Source organism: Apium graveolens, chromosome 5, assembly GCF_009905375.1.
Source record: "Apium graveolens cultivar Ventura chromosome 5, ASM990537v1, whole genome shotgun sequence".
In the NCBI taxonomy this organism is placed as follows: domain Eukaryota; kingdom Viridiplantae; phylum Streptophyta; class Magnoliopsida; order Apiales; family Apiaceae; genus Apium; species Apium graveolens.
The window spans coordinates 104,543,728-104,568,073 of record NC_133651.1 but is presented as its reverse complement, the minus strand read 5'-3'; the positions used below and the strand labels follow the sequence as shown (position 1 = coordinate 104,568,073).

The 24,346-nt window shown below is 37.4% G+C and overlaps 4 protein-coding genes across 9 annotated transcripts; all 4 read right to left on the bottom strand.

Annotated features, from left to right (window-relative positions):
• Positions 1-8,169: 8,169 nt before the first annotated feature.
• On the bottom strand, positions 8,170-8,577 carry LOC141660294 (uncharacterized). Its single transcript, XM_074467268.1, has one exon. The coding sequence runs from the start codon at positions 8,575-8,577 to the stop codon at positions 8,170-8,172; it is 408 nt and encodes a 135-aa protein (XP_074323369.1).
• A 386-nt stretch (positions 8,578-8,963) lies between these two features.
• Positions 8,964-9,797, bottom strand: LOC141660293 (uncharacterized). Its single transcript, XM_074467267.1, has one exon. It carries the CDS (start codon positions 9,795-9,797, stop codon positions 8,964-8,966), a length of 834 nt encoding a protein of 277 aa, XP_074323368.1.
• A 1,874-nt stretch (positions 9,798-11,671) lies between these two features.
• On the bottom strand, positions 11,672-12,646 carry LOC141660292 (uncharacterized). Its single transcript, XM_074467266.1, has one exon. It carries the CDS (start codon positions 12,644-12,646, stop codon positions 11,672-11,674), a length of 975 nt encoding a protein of 324 aa, XP_074323367.1.
• A 7,896-nt stretch (positions 12,647-20,542) lies between these two features.
• On the bottom strand, positions 20,543-22,747 carry LOC141724345 (zinc-finger homeodomain protein 2-like). 6 transcript variants are annotated; one of them, XM_074526466.1, is made up of 2 exons: positions 22,634-22,747; positions 20,543-21,836 (listed from the first exon to the last, which is right to left on the bottom strand). In XM_074526466.1, exon 2 carries the CDS (start codon positions 21,788-21,790, stop codon positions 20,897-20,899), a length of 894 nt encoding a protein of 297 aa, XP_074382567.1. In that variant the 5' UTR covers positions 21,791-21,836; positions 22,634-22,747; the 3' UTR covers positions 20,543-20,896. The 6 variants fall into 6 exon arrangements, with proteins under 6 accessions (XP_074382567.1, XP_074382562.1, XP_074382564.1 ...); XM_074526461.1 differs by lacking the exon at positions 22,634-22,747 and adding an exon at positions 21,931-22,627; XM_074526463.1 differs by lacking the exon at positions 22,634-22,747 and adding an exon at positions 22,102-22,627.
• Positions 22,748-24,346: the final 1,599 nt, after the last annotated feature.

The window sequence follows — 24,346 nt, the reverse complement described above, 5'->3', positions numbered from 1 at the left end:
ACCTCTTAGAGCTGTAGTAAATTAGAACTCTCCTTTCCGCAGATCCCTTTTGGGGAATCGTATCCAAGGTTCGATTCCTCAGGAACTAGCCAACATCGCTACTCTTCAGGAACTGTAAGTGAAAATGTGATCTATATGACTTGGATTTCAAGTATAACCTTTGGTTGACTTAATCTGAGCTGAACTTTTCAGGTTTTTGGAAGATAATCTACTTGAAGGGCCTATTCCTCGAAACTTTGGAAGTTTGATTGGCTTGAGGAGATTGTAAGAATTACAATTACATGCCTAAAGGGTTCTTCATGGAGGGCTTTTATCTATTACATAATGTGTTCACATTTTTATCATAATTAAAACATAATTACATAATGCTTTAACACTTCTATCATTATTTATCTATTGATGGAAATCTTGCAAACAATCTTCACAGCGTTGTTTCTGCAAATAAATGAAATGGAACAATACCAGAAATATTTGGCAACCTGAAGAATCTAGAGGATTTGTAAGTACTACTTCATCTATACTGTATATTTCTAAGTTTAACAGAGTCTTAAAATTATCTACTCCTTGCAGTAGGATAGATGGGAATGATTTCTCGGGGAAGATACCCGATTTCATTGGAAACTGGACAAATATGACAAGACTGTGAGTAATTTTGGTCGATTATGCTTCAGTTTGATCCTACTTGGTTGTTAGTACATATTCTAGAAACTACGGTTACATATACCTCTCAATAAACTTCAAATTTTGTGCAGGGACTTGCAGGGAACAGGACTGGAGGGTCCAATTCCATTGAGCATCTCCCGTCTGAGAAATCTAATAGAACTGTAAGAACTGCTCAAATATCTAGCCAATGTTTAATACCTTCATGACTTTCTATCATTGTAGTTGATTTTTGGTTTGGACTTTTGAGATCAGTTGATTACTTCTGTGCTTTCTATTGATAGAAGGATATCTGATCTGACTGGAAGAAATTCGACTATCCCAGATTTAAAAGATATGCAATCCTTGCATGTGCTGTAAGTCGTACATAAATTTTGTCTGATGAAGATGTGTTTCCCTGAAAAAATTAGTTAACATTTCTTTTTTTTGCAGGATATTAAGAAATTGCTTGATCAATGGTGCACTTCCAGAATACTTTGGAGTACTTGGTCAACTAAAAACCCTATAAGCTAACTTTTATTATTGCTCAATCCGGTACTAATTTCTGGTAATGGAGTTCCTCACAATGTATGTCTGTGCATGCGCGTGTGAGGGATTACAATGTACTATATATGTTTTCACATATGCATTATTCGATACAAGCACACAACAGAGACCTATATTTTTAAGTATTACTATGTAGAATTCATTAGCACATTCAGAGACTCTCCTTATAATAATTTAGTTACACTGTTCTGTCTATGCATATAAAGAAGAACATTGTAAATTATGAGGGTACTTCTGGATTTCTCGTCGAAGTTCAAATACTTTCTCTCTATCCAATATTTTTTTATTCATTGGATTATATAACCAGCAACTCAGTCTTCTTTTTATGTCGGGAATGGTATTTTCAAAAGTATTGTTCTACTTTTACAGTTAGGTCCTAAAAATTAGCTTTATATGCTTGTGTAGTGTGTGATGTGCCATGTTGAATGCAAAAACCTGCAGAAACATGTATGCTAGGAAATATATCAAAATTTTATCATTTTGAGTTTTATTTTATTTGTTTGCAGAGATCTGAGCTTTAATTGGTTGACTGGCCAAATACCAGATTCAATGGCGCTCTTAAACGACCTTAGTATACAATATCTGTATGTGAATTTGTTTCAAATACTTCTTATAAGAAATTATTACCTTCCAGGAACACATGCAACTAACTCGGATAGCTGGACTTGCATAATTTATTGTTTTTCCTATACCTGTTTACTTTAGCCTCTATGTAATTTGCAAACTAATGTACTCAGAAGTGTGACACCAACTTGTAATCGAATGTAGGTATCTGAATCACAATTCATTGACTGGAGAGATACCAAGTTGGATTTCTGGCAGCAAAGAAAATTTGTTAGTTCTTTACACAGCTTTCAGTTCAATATATCATCTAGATTTAGAGAAACCACATGCCAGAATGGATCATTATTAAGTTCCATGTTTATCGTATTCACAAATTTCATAATTGTATTGGCTGCAGTGATGTATCTTACAACAATTTTTCACGGACAGCTGAATATAACTGCCAGCCATCTAATGTGTAGGTTTCGTCCTGCTTCATATACTCTATAAACTAAATATCAATATTTCTTTAAATTCCTTTTGTATCTTTTACAGGAATCTTGTATCCAGCATGTCATCTTCAAAAAACAATTCGTAAGTTTCTATAGACATGATATCTACTAGTTTTTTATAAGCACACCATGAACTAGATTAGTTTATTTTGTAGAGTTTCTTGGTGCTTAAAGAAAGATCTTTCCTGCTCCCGAAAACCTCAATGTAAGTGCAACAACAATCTTGCTCTTCAACTATGATGTCGAGTTGCTTCCAAATCAAGATCACCTCCATATTCTGAGACAAAGAGCTATTGTGAAACCCGCAGATTACTCACTTTTATCAACTGTGGAGGGACTACAACGGAGTGGGAGTCATGGACTGGATATAGCTGCTCTATTACAAAGTCCTCAGGCATCAAAGTAAAGTTGTTACAAAACCAGCTTACTAGTGCGCACAACTTTGTATCATAACAGGGGGAACTAGTGTGACTCTTGTTTTGGTTGATCTGATCTTGCTGAAAATCCTGTAAATATTTCATCAAATAATCTTTGTAGTTTGCACTGGCAGTGTAGAATTTCAAATATATATTAATTCTCAGATCTTCCAATTGCAGCATTTAACTTCAAAAATAAAAATAGTGCTGAAATACTGAGATGCAAATACGTATTTTAATGAATTAATACTGATGTCAAAAAATAATTGTACATCACTTTTAATGAATAAATACTGATATCTCAAAAATAATTATACATCACTTTTAAAGAAGAAAAACTGATGTCAAAAAAGTTAATGTACATCATTTTTGATAAAAAAAACTGATGTCAAAGATAGATATATTCAAGTGTAAATTGAACATAGACATCACTTTGTTTGGGATATAATTGATGTATATGTGCAACTATAGACATCGCCTTTTACTGAATAAATCGATGTTTAATATCTGATTTTAACATCACCTAAAAGAAAATATATGATGTCTATGTTGTAAAAAACATAGCTCATTATATGTTTAATCTGTTGTAATAAGTGTAATTTATTTATTAAATTATTTATTTCTAACATTTTTTGTAAAAAAACAATGCATGGACATCAGTTTTTTTTCCAGAAACGATGTCTAAGCTAGTAAAGACATCGGGTTATGGCCGATATCTAGAATAGACATCACCGACATCAACATCGGTTACGAAACAGCATAGACATCGGCCAAAATCCGATGTCTATGGACTTTTTTCTTGTAGTGAAGCTGCTAATTGGCCCTAATCGGGGTTAATCGACCCTAATCGGGGCTAATTTCTATGTACAAGTTGCTAATTAGGCTTAAAAACCTAAGTTTAAGCTATAATGCACTAATTGGCCTTAATTGAGGCTAATCTACCCCAAACAGGGCTAATTAAGACTAATCAGTATGCATAAGACACTAATTATCCTTAATTCACACTAATTACAAGAGTGAATGGGTTAAACAGCCTTAATCTGGGCTAATTTCATCATATAAATCACTAATTATCCCTAATTTGGGTTAATTACATTTAATATACACTAATCGGCCTTAATTTGGGCTTAATTTCACTAATCGTCCCTAATCTGAGCTTAATCTTAAAATGCTAAAAATTTAAAAATTTTCAAAATTTTCTAACCCCCTGGTCGGCCACCTCCTGGTCGTCCTAGAGATGGTTGGCCAGGGGATCCTGACCCTAACTTTTTTTTGAACTTCTCACTAAGAGTTCTAGGTTTCTATATACCTTATTATGCTCTTATGGTTCTTGATTTTCCATGGAATTAATTTCAAAGTTGCCTTTGTGATCCTCAGGGTTCTGCTATGGCTGTTTCAGTGAACGTTCTGTACTCATCCTGATGGACGTTCTGTACTCATTCTTGATGAGCGCTCTGTGTTCTACTGAACTTTCCCTTTGTAGGAAGTCTTGTACTCCATTAAATTTGTCTAAGCTTCTCTTATAGGATGCTATACACCTCAACTAACTCGTTCTTGTAGACATTCTAGTCTTCACGAAAATCGGTTCTGCTGGGAATTATTGTTTTCGAGAAATTTCCCAAGGACCTCACTAGAGGGTCTCTGGGACATCTTGTGAAGGCCTCATGGCCCTCCTACAGCAGTTTCTGATAGGCTGAAAGGCCTCCATTTATTGGCTGGTAGGCCAGGGCTACTACGGAGGTAAGTTGTGGCCGTCATGACTCTGATACAGAGGCTCCTGGAAGGCCAAAAGGCATCCAATTGTTGCCTGGTTGGTCAGGGCTTCCCGCACATAAATTTTGGCCGTCATAGCTCTGATACAGAGTCTCTTGGTAGGCCAAAAGGCCTCCAATTGTTGCCTGGTCGGCCGGGGCTTCCCCGCACACAAATTTTGGCCGTCATGGCTCTGATAGAGAGGCTCCTGGTAGGCCAAAAGGCCTCCAATTATTTCCTGGTCGGTCGGGGCTTCCCCGCACACAAATTTTGGTCGTCATGGCTCTGATACAGAGGCTCCTGGTAGGCTAAAAGGCCTCCAATTGTTGCCTGGTCGGTCGGAGCTTCCCCGCATGGAATTTGTAGCCGTCACGGCTCTGATACAGAGGCTCCTGGTAGGCCAAAAGGCTTCCACTTATTGCCTGGTCGGCCGGAGCTTCCGCGCATGTAAGTTGTGGTCATCACGGCTCTGATACAGAGGCTCCTGGTAGGCCAAAAGGCTCCAATTGTTGCCTGGTCGGTCGGAGCTTCCCCGGATAGAAGTTGTGGCCATCACGGCTCTAATACAGAGGCTCCCGATAGGCCAAAAGGCCTCCAATTATTTCCTGGTCGCCCGGAGCTTCCCCGCATGGAAGTTGTGGCCGTCACGACTCTAATACACAGGCTCCTGGTAGGCCAAAAGGCCTCCAACTGTTGCCTGGTCGGCTGGAGCTTCCCCCCATGGAAGTTGTGGTCATCACGGCTCTTATACAGAGGCTCCTGGTAGGCCAAAAGGCCTTCAATTGTTGCCTGGTCAGCCGGAGCTTCCCCGCATAGAAGTTGTGGCCGTCACGGATCTGATACAGAGGCTCCTGGTAGGCCAAAAGGCCGCCAATTATTGCCTGGTCGGCCGGAGCTTCCCCGCATGGAAGTTGTGGTCGTCACGGCTTTGATACAGAGGCTCCTGGTAGGCCAAAAGGCCTGTAATTGTTTCCTGGTCGGCCGGAGTTTCCCCGAATTGATACAGAGGAGAACGTTTCCTTCTCGTACTCGTGAGTTCAGCTAAAAAGCTAATCTTTCTTAATCTCCACTAATTTTGCTAATTATGGTGATTAACATAATCGTCCTTTAGTTAAGACTAATAACTTATATTTGGTTTCAGCCAGGCTTTTTTCAGAAGACTGATACGATAAGCGATGTCCTGGAATGCTTTTCTCATTTATTATGTCGCCTTTTATTGCCTTTCGATCATTTTTCCTCACCAGTTCCGGTGTTCTTTCAACGAGGTACCTGCTAGCGCGAACCAGGCTGACTTACGACCTGATATAGCAGGTGACCTTTTTCCTATAAAAGAAGATGAGAAGTGCTTATTTTCATTCACACCTTCATTTATCAACTTGTCAAATTCTCAAATTCTCTCAAGCTCTTAACTCTCTTCAAGTTCTCAAGTATGTCAGGTGGACAAGGCCCTGCCAAGTCCCCTTTCTCCGAAAAAGAAGCTATGCATAAGAGGGCTACTCTACGATCACTCCAAGGTATAGCTCTTGTCTCCCCGTTATCAATTAATCATTGCTCGAATAGTTTGAAGAGTATGTTGGATGAGAGAGCGGACGAGTATCCTAGTACCATCCATTTCGATGCATTCCATCACTGAAGTGTGCTTCGTGAGAAGGACGTCAAGGTGATTAAGTCGACTTACTCCTGGCCTGATTGCTTGAGCGTTCATAGAGTTAAGCCAAGAGAGAGGGCCTGTAACCTTTGCCACCAAAGGATGTTCGTGTTCAAGGAGGCCCTTAACTCTGGGCTAAGGTTCCCACTACACCCCTTCATCTCGAGGCTTCTAGCCGAACTCAAGATCCATTCGTGCCAGCTGTACCCTAACGGATGGTCTTTCATCATCCTATTCATAGTGAGATACCATGACTTAGGCATCCCTTTGAGTGTAACAATGTTCTGTAGTATCTTTATGATGAAGGCGTCTCTTATGACTAGGCCTGGTTGGGTAGTGATTCAACACTGAGCCCGCGTTCCTCAAATGGTGAACACTAGTTCCCTCAATGACTCAAACCAAACCTGGAACAAGAAGTTTGTGGTCGTTGAGTGGAAGGATGGAGATTGGGGTTTATATTTCAGACGCGATTTTAGTAGCCCAGTCGATAGCGCCCACTTCATTCTCAACCTTTCTGATGCTGAGCTTCAAGCCCTAGATCTTCTTATTGACGATGATGGGAGAACCCCTTATTGGGAATTCATGACGGAAGTCAAGCCTGTCGAGGATGGCCTTAGCTGCCTCTCTATAGAGGGTATTTATCCTTGTTTACCCTTACTTTGTTCAAGTTTATTCTTATATCTATTTCTTTTCCTCTTATTTCAGTTGCTAAGGCTCTTGACGCCAAAACCAAGCCGAGTGATGCTGTTACGGGCAGGATGGCCAGAGATGCCATCAAGAAGGCCAACTATATCCCTAAGGTCCCTGCTTTCCTCGAGGCGTCAGGATCTGGCCTTAAGTGGTAGGACCCCTTTCGAGCCCGGATGGGGTATTTCTTCCAATGACTCCATTTTCGGCAACCCGGCTCTTGCTTTCGAGTGGTCGAGAAACTTCATTACTCCTCTCGACCTCTTGTCTGTGTCCTCTGGTGAGAAACTCCTCGAGGCGGAGATGCTGGGAGCTCATGCCCTCTATCAGGTATGTTTCTAGTTGTGCAAATTTTTGCTTACGTTCTCTTTTCCTTAGTACTTGGAAAATATTATAGGAATCATTCCTTGAGGGCTCGACCCTTCTTAATTAAACTCATATTTTCTTTGTTAGGCCAATGCCTATTTCGCAGGTTCCTCTACTCAGGCTGTGAAAATGGGAAGCGATTACCATGCACTACAGGCTTCCATGAAGCAGATGACTATCTCTTCAAGGGAGTGGGAGTCTAGGGCCCATGAGGTGGAGGGCAAGCTTGCCATCATGGAGAAGAAATATACTAGCTCGGAAGAGAAGAGGAAGAAGGAATGAAAGGACCTCAAGGGTGCTTATCATAGATCCACTAGGTTCACTACAATGATAGATGAGCACGATAACGAGGTGCACCCTGTTAATATGGCGATAGGTTGGAATAGGGGAGTCAAAGACGCTCAAGGTGTGTGGCTGGATGTGGTAAATTCAAGCCTTATATCTTGCCCTGGCAGCTGCCTGTTATGGACCTATCTGAGCATCCTTCCGGATCTGTGCCTTCGACTCCTCGCATGAGGCACCAGTCGAGCTCCGGTCACTCGGGTTCCGGTTCCGGCTCTAAAGGAAAAGCACCTTCGGGTAGCCCCATGAGGGAGCCGATTCCATGGAGCAATAGTTCATCTTCTAAGGAAGGCTCGGATGGCGAGGGGAGGACTCTTCTGATAAGTGAACGATGTGGCCTTGCATGGCCTTGATTGCCGTATGTGGCTTTTATTTTCAGAACTTATTTATTTAAACTTTTATTGGTTTGTAACCTATTGGTCCTTCGGGACTTTAACATATGATCCTTCGGGATCTTTTATCTATGTACTATGTTTAATTTCATTTCATACTTGTCTTTTATTTTCGGCATTTGGTCATTTGGGACTTGCATTCTTTGGATGCTCGTACTTAAATAAATTAGTAGACAAGATGATAGAAATAAACTTGCATAAATAGATAATATCTCTAAGAAATGGGTTCAACCCTTACATAAGATGGTTTCGTCGACCTTATTTGTAAAACTAATGCTAAGTACTAGGAACATGTAGTAAATATCCTAAACATAATAAACCTTCAGGTTCGAAGCATGACAAGTGTGAGGCACTTCATCACCATTCAGGGTCTCTAACTTGTAGGATCCTCGTCCCAGTATCCTCCTGACCTTATAAGGCCCTTCCCAGTTGGGGGCTAGCTTTCCTCTCTCCCCAACTCCTGATGCCTCAATCTTCCTCAGAACCAAATCTCCCTGTTGAAAGAACCTTTCTTTAACCCGTCTATTGTACCAGAGGGAGGCTCTTCGTTGATGCTCTGCATTGCGGACGTTGGCCTTATCCCTGACTTCGTCAATGAGATCAAGAGCGAGCCTCATGCCTTCTTCGTTTATCTCTGGTTCGTAAGCTTTGATCCTAGGGGATCCATGAGTAATCTCAAGGAGCACCACTGCCTCGGCTCCGTAAGCCAGCATGAATGGGGTCGCTTCAGTTGTCACTTTGCAGGTGGTTCGATATGCCCATAGTATAGGCAGCAGCTCATCCACCCAAGTCTCGAGCGTTCAACCCTCTTCTTAAGTCCATCAAGGATAATTCTGTTAGAAACTTCCGCTTGCCCATTTTCCTGAGGATGTGCAACGGAGGTGAAGCAAAGTTCTATGTTGTTATCATCGCAGTACTCTCTGAACTCTGCATTATCAAATTGTTTCCCATTATCCGTGACAAGGATACGTAGGATTCCGTATCGGCATATCACATTCTCCCAGAAGAATTGGGTAATTTGCTTGGTTGTTATCTTGGCTAGTGCCTTAGCCTCAATTCACTTTGTAAAGTAGTCTATGGCTACCACAATGAACTTCCTCTATCCTGACGCTATAGGAAATGGTCCCAGTATATCCATTCCCCACATTGCAAAAGGGATGGGTGGGTTGATCGACGTAAGCCTCTCTGGGGGATGTCGTACTATCAGAGCGTGCCTCTGGCATCTGTCGCATCTCTTCATATAAGCCTTTGCATCGGCTATCATAGTTGGCGAGTAGAATTCCAATCGAGTTATCTTGTGAGCGAGGTCCCTGCCCCCTAGGTGTTGTCTACAAATCCTTTCATGGGCTTCTTTAAGTGCCTCCTCTACTTTAAGAGGTCTTAAGCACTTCAAGTATGGAATAACAAAGGACCTTTTGTAAATAAGGCCTTCAATCAAAGAGTACCTTGACGCTCTAACCAACAGCTTGCGTGCCTCTTGGGCATCATCGGGGAGCCACCCAGTTTCCAAGTGGGTCTTGATCGGGTCTATCCAACAGCTTACCACACCAACCGGTGCTATCAGGTTTATGACGTGAATAGTAGGGGTCTTCAAGACCTGGAAGTAAATACTTCTCGGATAGTTCTTGATTTCAGACAAGGCGAACTGAGACAAGGCATCCACCGTAGTGTTCTCCTCTCTCGAAATGTGTTCTGCGTACCATTCATCGAACTGAGTCAGTATTCCCTTTACGAATCTCAGGTACTTAGCCATAGTTTCATCCTTGGCCTCAAACTCTCTATTAACTTGAGCAACTACAAGTCTTGAATCTCCGCAGACCTTCAGGTTTTTGGCCCTCACGGCTCTAGCCAAGCCTAAGTCAGCTATCAATGCTTCATATTCTTCTTCGTTATTTATAGTGGGGAAGTCAAACTTCAAAGCATATTCAATCATAAACCCATCAGGGCTTTGCAAGGCTAGGCCTGCACCACTAGATTTTGTTTTGGACGCTCCGTCAAAATGGAGAACCAAATACTCTTTTAAGGTCGTTTCTTCATCCTTCTCCTTCTCTCCTCCTTCTGGGGTTACTATCTCTTGCCCCCCGACTTCTTGGTCATTAATGGTGCATTCGACCACGAAGTATGCTAAGGTCTGAGCCTTGATGGTCGTTCGAGTCTTATACTTGATATCAAATTCTCCTAACTCAATCACCCACTTGATGAGCCTTCCACTGGCCTTCGGGCTATAAAGAATGTTCCTCAAGGGTTGGTCCGTCAGGACTTCGATCTTGTGAGCCTGGAAGTATGGTCTTAACTTTTTCGAGGTTGTGATGAGAGCAAGCGCAAACTTCTCTGTGGTGGAGTAATTCAACTCTGCTCCATGGAGCACCTTGCTTACATAGTGTACAGGCTAATAGAGCTTCTGTTCTTCCTTCACGAGGACTGCACTCACGGCTTGTTTGGATACCGCGAGGTACAAATAAAGAATGTCCTCCGGACTTGGCTTAGCCAACAACGGGGCTTGAGTCATGTACTTCTTCAGCTGTTTAAAGGCCTCTTGGCTCTTAGCTGTCCATTCAAAGTCCTTCACCTTCTTAAGGGTTTTGAAAAAAGGAAGGCATTTGTCTCCAGACTTGGAGATGAACCTCCCTAGAGCTGCGATTCTTCCTATCAGTTTCTGAACGTCCTTCATGGAGCGTGGTGGCTCCATTTCTAGGATGTCTTTGATCTTGTCGGGGTTGGCCTCTATCCCTCTCTTAGAGACCATGTGACCCAAAAATTTTCCAGACCCAACGCTAAAAGCACACTTGGATGGGTTTAACATCATCTTGTGGTGCCTCAACACTTTAAATGTCTCTCTAAGTTGACTGATATGATCGGCCTTGCTTAGGATTTTGACTAACATGTCATCGACATAGACCTTCATGGTCTTCCCAATTAGATGGGCAAATATCTTGTTCACCAGTCTTTGGTATATAGCTCCTGCATTATTAAGTCCAAAAGCCATAACAAGATAACAGAATACACCAAAGTCAGTTATAAAAGATACCTTGGGGGTGTCATCCTTATGCATTCTGATCTGATTGTAACCACTGAAGCCATCCATGAAGCTTAGCATCTCATGTCCAGCAGTGGCATCAATCAGGGTATCAATCCTTGGTAGGGGGTAACAGTCCTTGGGGCAAGCATCATTCAAGTCAGTGAAGTCAATGCACATCCTCTACTTTCTATTGGCATTCTTAACCATTACGATGTTGGCCAACCATTCATGCACTTCCTCAATAAATCCGGCTTCTAAAAGCTTCTCGACCTCCTGCTTAATGGCTTCCAGCCTATCAGGGGCATAAGTTCTCTTCTTTTACTTTACAGCCTTCCGAGTTGGATCAACGTTTAACCTATGAGTTATAAGGTTTGGGTCAATTCCAGGCATATCAGCTGTTGTCCAAGCAAAAACATAATTATTTTCCTGGAGGAAAGTTATCATTCGACCCTTCAAGGGCTTGTCCAGAGATGCCCCCATGTACGTGACCTTCTCCGGGTCTAAGGGGTCTAAAGGAATTGGGACCAAGTCCTCGGCTGGCTTCCCTCGCAGTTCGTTATTTTGTTGGACATCCATGTCTTCTATGGGGAGGACCTGCCCCCTGTTCCATCAGGCCTAAGTGCTGCAACATAGCAACTTCGGGCCATCTTCTGATCTCCCATTACTTCTCCAGCACCATTTCTAGTTTGGAACTTCAGTACCATGTTGTAGGTTGAGGGAACAGCTTTAAAAGCATGGATCCTTGTTCTACCCATGATAGCATTGTAAGTAGAGGCTGCCTTGACAATCTAAAAGTTCAACATCTGAGTGACATCCCTGGGCTCTTCTCCGATAGTTACGGGAAGTTGTATTGCTCCTTCGACTTTGCATTCTACATGGTTAAACCCGTAGATGGGAGGGTCGGATAGAGTTAGCTGAGAATCATTATAGCCCATCCTTATGAATGTGTCATGGAACAGAATATCCATGGAAGCTCCATTGTCCACTAGAACCCTCATAACAGGACAATTTCCAATTATCGAAGTGATAACCAGAGGATCATTCTGAGGAAATTTCAAACCTTCAAGGTCTGGGTCACCAAATTCAAGAATCATCTCTGACTTAGAACGCTTAGATGGCTCTCCAACTATGCTCATCACTTCTCTTGCATAAGCTTTTCGGGAGTTCCTTGTAGTACCACCTGCAGTAGGTCCTCCTGAGATCATATTTATTACTGGCCCTCGGGGCTGTGGGTTGCGATCTCTGTCGTTACCCCTTCGATCGTCATCTCTTCGATCATTATCTCTATTTTGGCCTCCGGCCTCTTCACCCTTGGTGAAACGTCTAGACTTTCCCCATCGGATCAGATACTCAATCTCATTCTTAAGTTGCCAACAATCGTCAATATCATGACCGACATCTTTGTGAAATCTGCAGTACCGACTCTTGTCTCCTTTTTCGGGATCTCCTCTTAGTGGCTTCGGCCATTTGAAGTCCTTATCCTTTTCAATTTCCATAAGGATTTGGCTCCTTGGAGCATTCAACCTTGCATATTCAGCGAACCTTGATTGCTGATTCTTCTTAGAAGAGGAGGAGTTAGAGTTTTTGCCAATTTGTGGATACTTGTCTTTGGCATCATACTCCTGATTCGTCTTCTGCTTCTTGTTCCTAGTAGGTTCGTTACTCACAGCTATCTTCTTCATACTTTCGTCCACCTTAATATATTTCCCAGCTCTATCCTGGAGCTGCAGCATGCTTTCGGGAGGGCGCTTAGCCAAGGACATCTTAAAGAACTCATCTCTAGTCCCTTACTGCAGGGCTATCATAGCTAATTTATCATCAAGATCAGGGACCTTCAAAGCCTCCTTCGTAAATCAATTCAGATACTCTCTCAGGGACTCCTTTGCTCCTTGGACTATACCCATGAGAGATGCTGAGCTCTTCTCGTACACTCTGCCACTTATGAACTGCTTAATAAAAGCTTGACTCAAGTCTTTAAAGGATCCAATAGAGTTTGGGGGCAGATGGCTATACCACCTTTGAGCCATGCCTGATAGGGTTTGAGGGAAGGTGTGACACTTAATAGCGTCGTTCACAGGCTGTAACAACAGGGTTTGAGAGAACGTCCTAACATGATTAGCGGGGTCTCCAGTACCATCGTATGATTTGATGGTGGGCATCTTGAACTTCCTTGAGATACGAGAATTCATTATCTCATCAGTGAATGGTGGGTTTGGATCATTAGGATCTCCTAGGGGCATAAGATCACTTGGATCAGCCCTTGGGGCAACTTCCCTTCTTGGTATTGGACTATTCAGATCTATGATTGGAGGAGGATTTCTCCGCCTTGGAGAGAGTGGGGGTCTTGGGGCCAGATGTGTCTCTAGGTCTCGCTTCAGCCTTTGGATCTCTTTTTCGAGAGCCCTGATCCTCTCTTGAACATCTTGGGGATTCATCCCTTGAGTGCTTCTGGAGCGTTGTTCAGTGTCAGCCATTGGCTCCTTGCTAGCACGCCTCCTTCTTGGAGCAACATCGTCATCTGATGACTCGGAGTCTTTTTCAGTATAAGGCCCAGAGAATTCTTGATCCTCCGGAATAGGAGCCAAGCCACGTATTGAAAGAGATATGTCCTAAGTCCAATCATGTATGAGGATTTAGAAATAAATTTTATGTAATCTGTTTTGATTTCATTGATATTAATAAAAGACTTGTTTTATTTTTTATTGCGGGCTCTATCTATTTAAATGTTTAAATAAGATATACCACAGTTTAGAGTAAAGCTTTTTATGGATTGTGATGAGATCATAATAATGAGACCTAAAAGATGATAACTCTAAACTTAAATAGTTCCTGGTTGTAGGATTACTAACTGGTAATTAATAATCTGCAAAGATCGGTACATACTATGTTTGCTTCATTATGAAGGATGTCTGTTCTCATAGACATTTGTGTGGTGACACTATAGCTAGTATGTAGGTGCTTATTATAGAATAAGTTCACTGAACATGACTCACACAGCTGAACAACTGATGGAGTTCACTCACGTGTCAGCAGTTGTTCACATAGTGATAGTTGTACAAGTATCCTTAGACTTGAGGTCATCATAGTCATCTTGTCTACATTGAACTATGCTTTGGTTTAGTTCTCAGCCTCAAGGGACAATTATAAGGGCTCTACTAGGTATTGGAATTTGTACACGAAGATAGTGTATGATCAATAAAGGATCTACCCCATCCAGTGTAGGAAGAGAATGTTCAATGCTGATCCACTTATGTTAGTTCAGGAATCTCTGGCCAGAGTGAATGAAATTAGAAAGGAGTTTCTAATTTACATTAAATAAAACTAAGCATAGTGAATGGGAAAGTAAGTGATTAAATAAGATAGGCTTGACACAAGTTCCATGCCTTGTATTTAATCGTGACATTACAGGGTAGAAGGAATTAATTGTATGGTAACTACTCACTGAATAGGTTCTTGGTATTCTAAGCAGTGAATTCGTATTATCCAGATAGTCGCGATATGCTGAAAAGTATCCCTCACGATGTAGAATAAATATGATTAATTAATTAATCATATTTAATGAATTAGAGAATTTATATAAATAATGATAAAATAGTTTTATTATTATTTTATTTCTACTACCGGCTTAATATTGAACCTACAGGGTCACACCATAAAAGAGAATGATTTAGTGGTGGAGGAATTAATTGATAATGGCTGATAATTATTTATTTATGAAATAAATAACTAATTGGAAAATTTAATAATTGATTAAATGAGATTTAATTGAATATAAATTAATTAAGAAAAGGTTCTTAATATTATTAATTAAGAATTTAATTTTTGGAAATTAAATCAAGAGAGAGAGAATTATTTCTAAAGTGTTTAGAAAAAGGATTAATAATTAAAAGGTGTTTTAATTATTAATGAGAATAATAAAGGGTTAATAATAATAATATTTTATGGGAAAATTTTCAGCTGAAAATTTTGCCTATAAATATACTAATATAGACCTTATTTTTGTCTCAACCAAAAAGATTTACAAAACCCTAATTCTCTCCATCTCCTCCTCCTTCATTACATCATTTTCTTGGTGGATACCGGTGGAGTGCTTCACACTTGAGGAGCAGCTGCTAAGGATCTCCGTTCATCATTTTTGGATCGCCATTAAAGACCTTCATCTTTTCATTAACGTAAAGCTTCTTAAGGTAAAAATACTGAACTACGAATTAAATATTATTTTTCGCATGGATCCTGCGGAGGGTTTCAGTTTTTTAAGATTTAAATTTACGTTTTCACTGCGTTTATGTGCTAAAAACCCTTCACATATGTATTGGGGCGTCCGCCCTTGTGCTTCACTTCTACCAGTGTGTCCTCTCCCTCCAACTTCGGGGTATAGAGGCATCCTGTAAGGGGCGTTAGTAGTCATAATTGTCGAGTACTCACACCCAAGGGGTTGAGAGTTCACAGGTGCATGCAGCTGCTGAAGTTGGGGGTTCGTCCCTTGAGGAGCCGGGGGATTCATCCCTTGTGGCTGAGCCTCGGTTGCCCCTACTAGGGTTCCTCCTTGGGTGGAGGCATAAGTTAAGTGTGGCAGTACTTCCACCACTGATGCGATTATTCACGATGGGACAGGAGTGTATGTCCCACTAGTGTTTCTGCTCCGTGTGTTCACCATGGTTGTTGTAAGTTTCCTACAGACGGCGCCAAACATTGTGGAATAAAAACCTGAGTACTTTAGTATTTAATGTTAGGGTTAGTGAGCTTCGAGCTTTAATGGTTGCTCTTGCGTTCGGGACTATCGATGCTTACGAGTTGTCTACGTATCTCTGTGTTGTAGAAATCAAGCCAAAAACGTAGTTCTGATTGAGGGGTAGAGCCCTTTATATAGAGGTGAGTCTAGGGTTAGACTTCTGTTGAGAGACTTGGTGGACAAGTCTCCAACTTAGATGGTGATTAGGAGTCCTCTTGAGAAAGGAGATCCAGAACCTTCTATGTAGGACTTTGAGTCCGTTTGGAACACATGTCTCCGCTCTTCCAGCCATATTGGGCCTAGTCTGTGAACAGCTCGTGTTCGTGGACTTGGACGACCCCTGTTGGTGGGCCTTGGTTGTTTGGGTCGTCAAAGGCCTGTTACGAAGCCTTGGACCAGACAGGTCTGCTATGAAACTTGGATTAGACAGGTCTGTATTGGACTTTTCGGACAAGAAGCCCAAGTACAATTAATGCGATATTTAATGTGTCTTTAGGATATATTTTCTATCCATATCAGTGTCCATATGAGCATGCACTCTATATCAAAATTTAAAATAATAATATAATGATTGTGTGCTTGTATGTAGATGACTTGATCTTTACAGGAAATAATCCAAACATGTTCAAGGAGTTCAAAAAGGAGATGACAAAGGAATTCGAGATGACTGATATCGGGCTCATGTCCTATTACCTTGGAATTGAAGTGAAACAAAAGAAAAAAGGTATCTTTATCACTCAAGAGGGATATGCAAAAGAAGTGCTTAAGAAGTTTGGGATGGAAGATTCCAATCCAGTTAGTACACCAATGGATTGTGGAACAAAGTTATCAAAACACGAAGAAGGAGAAAGAGTGGATCCCACACTCTTTAAGAGTTTGGTTGGAAGCTTCAGATACTTGACGTGCACAAGACCCGACATCTTATATGCAGTTGGAGTCATTAGCCGCTACATGGAAAATCCAACAACTCATTGGAAGACCACAAAGAGGATTCTCCGATATATTAGAGGTACACTAAATTTTGGGATATATTATTCTTGTTCTAATGATAAAAGGGTTGTTGGATATAGTGATACTGATTGGGGAAGAGATATTGATGATCACAAGAGCACAACTGGTTTTGTATTCTACACGGGGAAATCGGCCTTCACATGGATGTTAAAGAAGGAACCAATTGTCACATTATCAACATGTGAAGCGGAGTATGTTGGTGCAACTTCCTGAGTAAGGGGGTTTTGGTGGTATGGTTTGGTGGTCATATTGGTTCCACTTGGTAAGATGTAACTGGTTGCCCCTGCTAAAGTGTAACAAACACAAGTAATTAAAAAATTGAACTATAGATATATATTTTTAAATGATATTAAGTAATAATAAAAGTATTATATTATATATATGTATATAAATATATAATACAAGTAACAATTATCTTCCTGACACAAAAAAGTAATAATTATCTTAATAAAAATAAATATAGGTAATAATTAAGAAATTATTTGTTAATCGGGTTAAAAATAGTATTATTTTTTTACAAAAAATCGAAAAGTGTAAGTTTGATTTAAAATATTTTTGAAAGATAAGTTCATTTTCATTGTATAAAACAATAAACACATTTAGATTGTATTAGGTATAAATATTACATGATCAATCCTATAAAATATTAAAACGATGAAGAAATATAATAATAATAATAAAACTATTATAATTAAAAATTGAGATGCACATCTGATAAAAAATATTATATACTAATTTTTATCATATAAAATACGAACAAATTTAGATTATATTTTGGTATAAATATTACAGGCGTTTTGTTTCAATTTGTAAAAAAAGAAAAGTTACGGATTTTCTTTAAATTTTTTTATTGAAATAAGTAACAACAAATAATTAATTAATAAATTGAACTATAGTTATGTATTCTTAAATGTTATAAAATTAAATTTAAAGGGTTATATAAAATACAAGCAATAATTATCTTAATAAAAATAAATATAAGTACCAATGAACAAATCATTTGGTAATATCATTTTTTTTAAAAAATGGAATGTGTAAGTTTGATTAAAAATATTTTTGAATAGATAATTTTATTTTTTATCTTATAAAATAAGTAACACAGTTAGATTGTATATAGGTATAAATATTATATGTATTTTGCTTTTAACAAAATATTTTTGAATAGATAATTTTAATTTTTATCTTATAAATAAGTAACAGAGTTAGATTGTATTTAGGTATAAATATTATATGTGTTTTGATTCAATGAAAATTACGTACTTTTAAAAAAAAATTGAAATAATGGACTTTTAAAAATTTGAACAAAATATAATAATAATAATAAGAATAATAAATTATTACAATTAAAATTGAAATACAAATCTAATAATATATATTTAAAAGTACTATGACAATTAAGTGTAAAGTATTTTTCCCAAAATCATTACTGAAAAATTATAAAATATTATCATAAACACCGAGAAATGCAAATCCCAAGCAACTTTCTAATTTTTGATCAAACTCCACAAGATTAAGAGAAAAATATATATAAATAAAAAATAATTACCTAAACATATTATATGATATGATTAAAATATTATATTTATAAATTTATAATGTGAAAAAATATCAAACAATGGAAAAAGTAAAATATATTATAACACATATATTATATTTAGGTCATCAATGTCAAATATAATAATACAATAATAACTAAATATTTAAATACAAAAAAATTCAATTTTTGGAAAATACATTATTCATGGAAACATAAAATATATAAAAAAATGATTGGTCAGCATGGCTAACAATGTCATTTCATATTAAAATCATATAAAATTAGCCCACCCCTACCACAAAAGATAATTTTCACACAAAACTCTAATTGTTTCTAATATATTTATAATATGTATGTATTTATGATAAAGAGAAATTAATTAAAGTTAAAATATTATAATATATCAAATTATTAATGTAATTAAAAAACAATACATAAATAAATATAAATTCCAAAGAAAATATTAATATGTAGAGAATCAAATTAACAAAATGGAAAATCGTAACATGTAAAATATTATTTACTACTTGACATGTTTAAAAATATATTCTATACAATATAATTTAAAAAAATATAAATAAGAGAAAATACTAATAACAAATATGTAAAAATAAATTTCACTACACTATTTTGGTAAAATAATAATCATCACATAGACATGTTATCAAAAAAACTTTTAAAGTAACTTTAAATTTGTAGTTACAAATTTCACTTACACTTAAATTTTCAATATTTATGCTAAAAATAAATATAATATAAAATTATATAAAAAGTATATATTTTGATTTATTGAAATGAATATTTTACAAAAATAGAGTTGTAAATAAGTTGAAAATATATAAAAAAACATGAAAAAAAATTATATTTTACTTGACATATTTAAAAATATATTACTATAAAAATAAATAAAATCAAATTATAAGACTAAATTAACAACCATGACATTTTTAAAAAAAAAAATTAAAAAATATAAAAATATTATGAAAATATTTATAAATTATCCCGTGCATCCGGGTATAAAGCTAGTATATCTAGAAAAATGAAGAGTCAATAGTGTATCTAGAATTATCCATGGAGACCTATAAAAGGAGACCTCCATCCACTATTTTGTATCAAGCCAATCATTTGAGTCGATAATAAAAAGTATTATTACTCATTTTTAAACACTTCACCCAACCTCCAAATTATTTTTTCCAACATGGACTTGCTCTAAACTAGCCTATTTGCAAGAGCTTTTATTTTCGAAGCCCATAATTTAAACCTGTTGGATAGCTTCATTCAGTGTCATGGACCACAGTCTAAACCATTACGTTTGTTTAGTTTTGAAGCCGAGAAAAAAAAAGTTGACCTTTTTAACTTCCGTGAGCCTGTAAATTCTTGAGATATGACTGATATGATGTGCAGATATGTCATTTCATAGACAGCACAAGCCCCTTATCCTACATATCCTCTGCCATATTAAATTTGCTTCAGAAGATCATATGGTTTCTCTCATTTATCAGGTCTACTCTTCATTTTCATTTTGCTTGCAAAATTGAAATTGATAATATTCTTAGTTCTTACATGAAATGAGCATATGTTTAATATCTAAGTACCTACATCCAGTTCTACCAAAAATGTGCATTTTGCGTTGGTTGTGATTTAAGTGCCATAGATTTATTTATATATATTCATTTTTTCTAATTACAATTAAAAGTCATTGAGGATAATAGGTCACAGTTAAGATAAGACTCGTCTTCTTATGTGACATTAGTAATTTAAAGACCAAATTAAGTGACGAGACGATGAGCTTACTTTGATCAGTGCCTGTAAATTTGAGACATTGGTATAAAGCTCCTTAAGGACAAGGAGAGGGTATTATTCAATGTTTGAAAAATTTCTTGGTGATGAAATGGGAAGTAGGTTGGTTGCTTAGACACATATAGCAATGAGTGAAACATGTGATGATATAACTGACAATCACATTACATGGGCTACATTGGCTTATATGTGATGTGATATTTTAGTCAATCACTTCTCAGATCATCAGGCCTTTGTATGGTATGTGTGTGTAAATTCCACTACATCTATAATATTACGACTCCAAATAATGATTTGTAATTTGTAACATAGACTAAGACTATGAAAAATATACAGGAGTATTATTTACAAAAAAAATATGTTAGGGCACAATATACAGGAGTATGGGTATAATGACTAAATATAAATGGATCTCACGACATTCACAATAATAGCATCAATTAGATTATTTCTTATTTTCATAGTACCAATGTCATGTGATTTTGTAATAATTTTTTGTAACTATATTTATATGTCTCTACCATTACTCTATTTACAAATAGATAAAAAAAATACTTTAATAATTCCAAGCCAAAACAATTAATATGATAAAACTAAGAAATCTTGAGGATAGAGAAGCCATACTATGTACCAACCATGCATGTGAAACTGCTGTTGGCAACTAACTTTTGCATAGGTACCACTTATTTGCAACAAATAGACACCGGCCTTTTGTCCTTCAATTATCCCACAAAATACATTACAATGTAATGCATTTAATGGCAACACAGATGACAGAACTAACTCTTTCTTTCTAGATTAAGGTTAATCATAAACGTCATTAACTATAATCCCAAGAGATGCTCTCCTAATCACTCCAGACTACTTGATTGTAATCAGGTCAAGAACTCTTTCAAACTTAATTAATATCCTTAATCTACATACTGACAATCATTACTCAACCGGGTTTTCCAGAGTTGGAGTTGAGTTAGTGCAGTTTTTCTTTGCAAGAATGTGCTTGTTGTTGTGCATCCAAACCTTAAGGACTCTTCTTTTGACTCCAATTTCTTGACAGAACTGCTGCACCACAGCTTCCTCTTGTTTCTGAATCTTCCACCCAACTTTCTCAGCAAAATTCAGCATTTTCTCCTTCTGTTCCTGGGAAAATTTAGTCCGAAACCTTTTTCGCAACAAATGAGGTGGTCTAGCCATGAGTACACCAGTTGATCCAACTCCAAATCCATTCTGATGGCTGTTATTGTTTCCATCTTCTTGTTCATCTGACTCAGAAGGAAGTGAGGCCATCATGTTGTTGTAAGAAGACATGATCATCTGGTGGGGCTGTGCAGGTCTGGAGGGAACAAGTGCAGTTGCAGTAGTAGGGTACTGTGGTGTCCCAAAATGATGTCCAAGAATGAGTTTTCTTCCGATCCCTGATCTGTTATTAAGATTTAAGTGGTGGTAACAATCACATGAAGAGGAATGATTGTGTAGACCATCAATTTCTTTCCTGTGAAAATTTCTATGACAGTTGCAAACTGAACACGTAAAGGCTTCAATACTGCCTTCTTCACCACTTGGCATGAACTCACCACACCCATCTGTGGCATTTCCTCCCATTGATGCTGCATGATTCTTTAAACATTCTTTGTATTTCACCGCCTTCTTCGAGTCGTCAATCGGGCCATTGGTTGAGACTGGAGGCACTGAATTTGTGACAATGTTGTTGTGATTTTGAGGAGTTGGTAGTGGAAGAGGAGTAGAAGGATTGTGATGAATTATGTGACCTCCATATGTACTATTGATTGGAACTGGCATCTCACCATGATCTTGACTTGAGAGTTCCATTTCTTGACTTGTTAAAACTGTGATTTTTTTTAGGTGTGTTGTTTATCTGGAGACAAAAGTTGAAGAAACAAGAAAGAGTGAAGAGAATTAGCTAGCCAGATGACTAAATTATTTAAGATTAAAAGTGATAGGTGAGCTACCTTAACAAACTAATTTCAATGACTTGTTTTTAACCACTTGTGCACTCTATAAAAGTGAACATGCTACACAATTAGGAAACTATTACTAATCATTGATCCTATCTAGAATCTATACAAAACATGACACCCTTTTTTCTTGAACCTCAACAAAATATAATATAAACTTAGCACCTTCAGTAAACTATAGGCTGAGAGAGAGAGAGAGAGAGGTGTGTGTGTGTTCTTGATCAGATAGACATGCTCACTGCAAAGCTGGCCATGAGAACAAAGGGACTGAGCAAAAGAAACAAGAAAGGAACTGAAGAGAGGCCTGAAAAAGTACAGTACTAAGCCAGAAATTTAACTAGCAAACATTAAGCTAAACTAAAAACATACTTTCAATGTGTAAATAAAAAGAGATTACCACTTACATAAGCTTGAGCTTAAACACCATCCATCTAAATTCATAGAAAACAGTAAAAAATGTTGGGTTTAGTTTAAATAGAGTTATAAAAAGTAGGTGCATAGGTTTTGCAGAGGCGAGAGAAGGAGAAGAAGAAAGACAATGGAGAGTTTTGCAGGTGGGTTTTGCTAGTGTAGCATTAAACACAAGCTTATAGTAGTAGTGAGGGCCAAAAATCTAGTAATCTTTTTCTCTTTAAAAATTCTACACAATAAAGAGCAAAACAGTAAAAAAAATAGAGGTAAAAGGTGGGGTGCTTGCTTTGCTTGCACTATCAGGCATCAAGTTTTACGCCATTTAGAGAGAACAGTGGTGTCAGACAATGGAGAGCTAGGACAAAGGCAGCACAGCACAGGAGAGAGAGGGGGGGAGAGAGAGAGAGAGAGAGAGATTTAAATGGGTACCATTCAAAATCTTTGAAAAAATTGTGTGGCAAAAAGAAAATTAATGCAAGAAAAAGATAATGAAGAAGGGATGAATTGCATTAGAAACTTACGATTAAAAGGAAAAGTTATGATTATTATGAGCTTATTTCTACTAGAAGCACATATATCTAAACTTCTAAATTTGGGCATGCAGATTTTAGTTATTGTTCTTTGTCTTTTCTTTTGAATTGTATTTCACTTCTTTCCATGTGACACTACTTTGGTGTAAATGATTATTATCGAACAAATATTCATTTTTTAAATCTTTTTTCAAAAAAAAAAAAATTATACATATTCAGAATCAGTATGAACTTAACATTCTTAAATCAGGACTCCTAGCTACTCTAAATTAGTTTCCAAAAAAATTCCGGAATGACTTGACATGATATTTGTCACGTTTTAATTTATGAGCATATATGCATGCATAACACATCTCAGTAATGGAGTTCTACGCACCTATTTTACGAACATATGTAAAGCGAAATGCGAAGTTTAAGTAGGAGAACATATGAGATCATACATTTCTTGTGATGAGAGATTATAAATATATACATGAGCTATCTCAGATAATGTGTGAGTTATTAATTATATGCTCGTCTTGTCTTTTATCTCCACGGATCCAATGAAAGGTAGTCGAAGAATGTTATACGACCAGCAACGATATTCAATGCATCTATACATGTTCACCGATGATAAACATAAATATTGAAAACTTGTACCAATAAAAGTTCTATATGTAGCGTAGAGTTGACAATTCATTCTCTCAAAACAATCTACCTTGCATGTACGATCTATACATTCATACAAACTACGAAGGGGCACTATATAATCCACTATAGGGGATGTTTATAATTCGCTACTTCCTCGGTACCTTAATAAGTTTACTATATTGACATTTGGCATTATTCATATTAAGCGATTAACTATTAATTTACGACTAATTTATAAGATCAAACATAGTTATAAGTGATTTTGTTAAATTCGTATTTATGAGTATTTTAATATAATGAATCTTTTATATTTAATACTAATACAAAATTAAAGATATTAACAATAAAAAGTGTGCATTGGCAAACCTGTCCAACACAAATAGGAAACCTTTTAGGTACGGAGGAATATTTCTCAACAATAACAAATGGTCCCTATAATTCACACTGGACCAGAACCGCCGGAACAGCTAGAGACTAATCAAGACCGAAACTGCTAAAATAAAAATTCTAGTATGAAATTTTTTATAAATCACCATTTTTATTTAAAATTAGTAAAATCTTTATTTTAGGTCTCGACTAAACAACAAAAAAAAAGTAATATTTCATTTCAATCCTGACACCGTAACATTTTACATAATGCGTATAATTTCTCTATAAATAATGCGGTATAATTTCGAAATAAGTACTTGCTGTAAACCGAGATTTTGTAGAAAGATATATTTACCATCGTATGGTAAGTTATAATTATTGTGGACAGCGAGCTTATACAATATACATTAATAACTGTACACTGGTACAGTATAATGAGTGACATGGACCACGGTTCTATACAAAGACGG

What these genes read in the sequence shown, in the direction of transcription:
- LOC141660294 (XM_074467268.1), bottom strand. Translation starts at nt 8,577, where the DNA reads ATGCTGGCTTACGGAGCCGAGGCAGTGGTGCTCCTTGAGATTACTCAT.
- LOC141660293 (XM_074467267.1), bottom strand. Translation starts at nt 9,797, where the DNA reads ATGATTGAATATGCTTTGAAGTTTGACTTCCCCACTATAAATAACGAA.
- LOC141660292 (XM_074467266.1), bottom strand. Translation starts at nt 12,646, where the DNA reads ATGTCCTTGGCTAAGCGCCCTCCCGAAAGCATGCTGCAGCTCCAGGAT.
- LOC141724345 (XM_074526466.1), bottom strand. Translation starts at nt 21,790, where the DNA reads ATGGAACTCTCAAGTCAAGATCATGGTGAGATGCCAGTTCCAATCAAT.